General features: G+C 45.6%; 1 protein-coding gene across 1 annotated transcript in view; it reads right to left on the bottom strand.

Annotated features, from left to right (window-relative positions):
- The window catches only part of LOC107102749 (talin-1-like), a 60,225-nt gene extending 58,341 nt beyond the window's left edge, over positions 1–1,884 (bottom strand). The window contains exon 1 of the mRNA XM_015402165.1: positions 1,589–1,884. Within this exon, the coding sequence (XP_015257651.1) occupies positions 1,589–1,884 (296 nt within the window). The remainder of the gene's footprint in view (positions 1–1,588) is intronic.
- Positions 1,885–4,224: the final 2,340 nt, after the last annotated feature.

Raw genomic sequence — 4,224 nt, 5'->3', positions numbered from 1 at the left:
AACAACGGCTGAAGAAAAAAGGAAATCATGACTTTGGAGTGGCCTAGTCAAAGGCTTGACCTTAGACCTACTGTGATGTTGTAGCCTGACCTCTGTAAATGAGTGGATCAGAACTGGACTGCTGCTGCTGAGGGGCCGTCTGTTATTGACGTTAACCAAAACAAAATCTTAATCTAAAAACTGCCTTCAAATGTCTTTAATGTTCTGAAACATTTAAATGTGACCAAGATGGAAACAGTCCTTCAGGGGGCCACAAACAGTGGGCCCCCGACAGCTCAGCTCCTACAGACCTAGTGTCCTGCCTCCTCTTTAACACGGAACCATTTGGATCTAAAATAATAAAATTGTTCATTAAAAAGCAAATGAACAGTTCACTGTAAAAACTGATTTAGGTCTAATTTTCTAGCCGGTGAAGATTCTCAGTCAATCCAAAAAAGTTCAAAAACAATCCACTGGACTTTGCTTCCAAGTTTTCAGACATTTCGCTTCCCATCCAGGAAGTGTTTTCACTTCAAAATGTCGGAAATCAAACACCCCCAGACCACATCTGAGCAGAGTGTCTGCAGTTCAATGCAGTGAGGAACGCTCTGATCTTTATATTGGAGAAACCAGCCAGTATAACAGCCGGCCAGTATAACGGCCAGTATAAGGGCCTGCCAGTATAACGGCCAGTATAAGGGCCAGTATAAGGGCCTGCCAGTATAACGGCCAGTATAACGGCCAGTATAAGGGCCGGTATAAGGGCCTGCCAGTATAAGGGCCAGTATAAGGGCCAGTATGAAGTCAAATAACAGAGAACTTTAAAGCAGCTGATGAGTATCTGTTAAAAACATAAATTGGTTGCAGCTGTAAATAACTATTTTTAAAAAGGGAAGTGATGCGCCTAAAACAACCATCAAGACTCTGATGCGACGTGAGAACCGGCAGCTGGGCCAGAGGAAGCCTGTGAGAACGTTTACTGCAGAAACCAGACGTGACAAACCGGCAGCAGAAAGACCTTCCTCTACTCTGGATCTTTATTCAGTCAGACGTTGGATCATCCCTCACTGCTGAAGGATGATCCAACTCTTCCAGAACTCTGAAACGACAAGCTTGTTGTGAGATCAGATGATCTGATGCCTCTTCCTGTTTCTCTAAAGGCCCTAAAACGCCATAAAAGGGCATCTCAGACATCCGTATCCTCCCAGCTATGATTCAGAGGGGACTGTGGAGTCCTGTCCAAACAGAGCAGCTCTGGAACGAGGACAGACGCTGTTGACTAATCCTAACGCACATTTCTGACTGAGGCACGCCGTTTCAGAGGCAGGGTTTAAAAATGCGCCTCCCTGCTCTTCCTGTTCAATTTAAACACACAGGAAATGTGTCCAAACAACACAAAGTCTGAGAAGCTTTGAAACTGTACTGTTAATATCTCCAGCCGGCCCAGAGGAAGTGCAGGGTCACAGCAGTAATTACTGTAGTTACTGAGGAATGAGGAAGTTCAGCCGCAGTCAACCTTCTGTACTCTGGAACAAACATGAGGAATATTTGCTGGATTTCCCAAAATCTGTATTTTTAGAGAAGCCAGAGAGTTTGGCATCAGAAGCACATATGGAGAGCTGCAGCCTGGCAGTAAGGCCTCTGCAGGGCGAGGAGGCGTCTGCAGGGCGAGGAGGCCTCTGCAGGGCGAGGAGGCCTCTGCAGGGCGAGGAGGCGTCTGCAGGGCGAGGAGGCGTCTCCCCTGTTTGGTCTCTGGTTGATTTGCTCCAGCCTCCATAGTAAGGCTGTCAGCAGCAGCCAAACATCCGCTCCATTTCCAGCCCTCACATTCTGCTCAGCTGTGTCTTTATCTGCGCTCAGAGCGGGACACTTGAGTGACAGCGAGCCGTCATCAGAAAACCACATGCTCCCTCTAAGGACTTATCTTCCTCAGCTTCTTCTGTCCCTGCCGCTCCTTTTAGAGACGCTGGGAATCTGCAGGACAGACTCCTGCTTGTTCCTCGCTGGATCCGTTCAGCAACATCCTGAAGATTCTTCTTTTAGCAGCAAACTGATAAAAGTGTCTTTTAAATGGAGCGGCTGTGTAAGTTCACGGGTGTTGACAGTTTCAGGGTGTTTCTCAATGCGTTGCAGAGAGGATGACAGTGCATCTAGTTTACACCACAGGCTTCAGGTTGCATGCTTCACACTTTAGCAACAGCTTCTGAAAAACAGCCACACTGCTGGAAACCAGCAGCAGCAGTGGAACCACGCCATTCTTTTAATAAACCTTTAAATACAGACGGAGCCATTTTCTCATTAACCAGATATTCCTCTTTTTAACAGCGAGATAAAAAATGAAAAATGAGTTCCCATCATTCCTACAGAGTAAAATGTTAGATTTCACTCCAGTTCAACCTGTGAGGAGGACAGGTTCTCCTTCTTGGTCTTAATCCTGTAACTTTCTCTATTATTTTATGCGAAACAGAAGCTGCATAATTCAATTAAAAACCAAACCAACTACAATGTTCCAGCTTTTAAACCAGTAACCACCACCTTCAGTTCCAGCAGTCAGTCTTCCTGAGCTCCCGCCGTGCATCAAATGGAGAACCTGTCAAACCTGAAGGAAAGTTCAGGAGCCTTGAAAGCATCTCAGGGCCATTAAGGCCTCTGAGCTCAGGTTCAACCGTTTCTTATTCTATCTATTGTATCAAATCCAAGTTTGGTAAATCGAATCGGGTCGTTTTCTAGGAGCAGAACTTTTATTGCCCTGTGCAGAGAAACCCAGCATGCTATGAAAGCCAGCGAAGCTGCCAACGGAAACAACGCTGCAGCTACAGAGAGGGTTAGCGCCGCGCTCCATGGTTACCTTTCATTTTTCAGCATCACAGGAAACCAGAACTAAAGTGAAACTGAGTCGGTCCTTAAAGAAGAGCTGTGGGTATCAGGCTCTGAGAGAAGAACAAAGATTGAAGGGAAAATAAAAGCTGAACGTTGAGCAACTTTTATGTTTGCCTCTGAAAATCAATTCTTATTTTCAGAGGGATGTGAGGACTTTTCAGTGGTCAGGTATGTTCCTAAGGGCGTGTCCACACAGAGGGGCGGGGTCAAAGGATACCAACAGGTATTTACTGCTTTAGGAGAAAATAATCATTTTAGAATCCTGGAAGCAAAGAAGAGCAGCTTTCTAACCGCTGAGGGACATAAGGGCCACATCTTTGCTCTGTGTTCATTTGGGACGACGGTGTTTTTCTGGGTGGCTGTGGTTTGTGTCTTCGTCACAGTAACAGCGCCACCAAAGGGCCCGGCATAGATACTACAGTGCCTTCAGCGGAACCGTGAGCATGCGCAGCTTTTAGAAGTCACTTATGAAACCATAGAGAGTTCCTCTGAGTGGCTCTGCTTTCTATGTTCAGTTAGATTTCAATGGCTGCAAGTCTATCAGCAGCAAAGCCATGGCAACCATAAAATGAGAAGTAATAATCCAAATAAGACTTTTCAGTAAGTTCATCCATCCATCCATCCATCCATCCATCCATCCATCCATCCATCCATCCATCCATCCATATTATCTCATGCTTTATCTCAGCTGGGGTTCATTTACCTAAAAACAAACCGAATCTCCAAGAATATGGAGAAAAGTTGGAAAAAAATAGCAGCTATGTAAAGATCAGCTGCTGGGAAGAAGGACCTGCAACAGCACTGCTTTGTGCACCTAAGGAGCAGTTCATTCTGCCTCCCTCCATTTGCTCTGGATGGAGGGCCTCCTAGAACGGAAACAGCTTCTCCAACCACTTCCTGCAAGGCTTAGACAGGCTGCTGCTCCAACAGACGGCATAGAGGATGCCTGCTTCATGCAGCGCAGAGATATCAGTTTAACAGCTAAAACAAACATGGCTGACAGCAAAACTGCTAAAGACGTCATCCCTGGAAAAGCTGCAACTTTAGTGGCACTGAGTCTGTTTGGACACAAATGATCATCCATCCGTCATCCATCCATCATCATCATCATCCATCCATCCTCATCATCATCATTCATCCATCATCCATCCATCATCATCATCATCATCCATCCATCCATCCGTCATCCATCATCATCATCCATCCATCATCATCATACATCATCATCAATCCATCCATCATCATCATCCACCCATCCTCATCATCATCATACATCCATCATCAATCCATCCATCATCATCATCATCCATCCATCATCATCATCCACCCATCCTCATCATCATCATACATCCATCATCAATCCAT

Source organism: Cyprinodon variegatus, unplaced genomic scaffold, assembly GCF_000732505.1.
Source record: "Cyprinodon variegatus isolate N-32 unplaced genomic scaffold, C_variegatus-1.0 Scaffold1311, whole genome shotgun sequence".
In the NCBI taxonomy this organism is placed as follows: Eukaryota; Metazoa; Chordata; class Actinopteri; order Cyprinodontiformes; family Cyprinodontidae; genus Cyprinodon; species Cyprinodon variegatus.
This window is presented reverse-complemented; position numbering and strand designations above follow the sequence as displayed.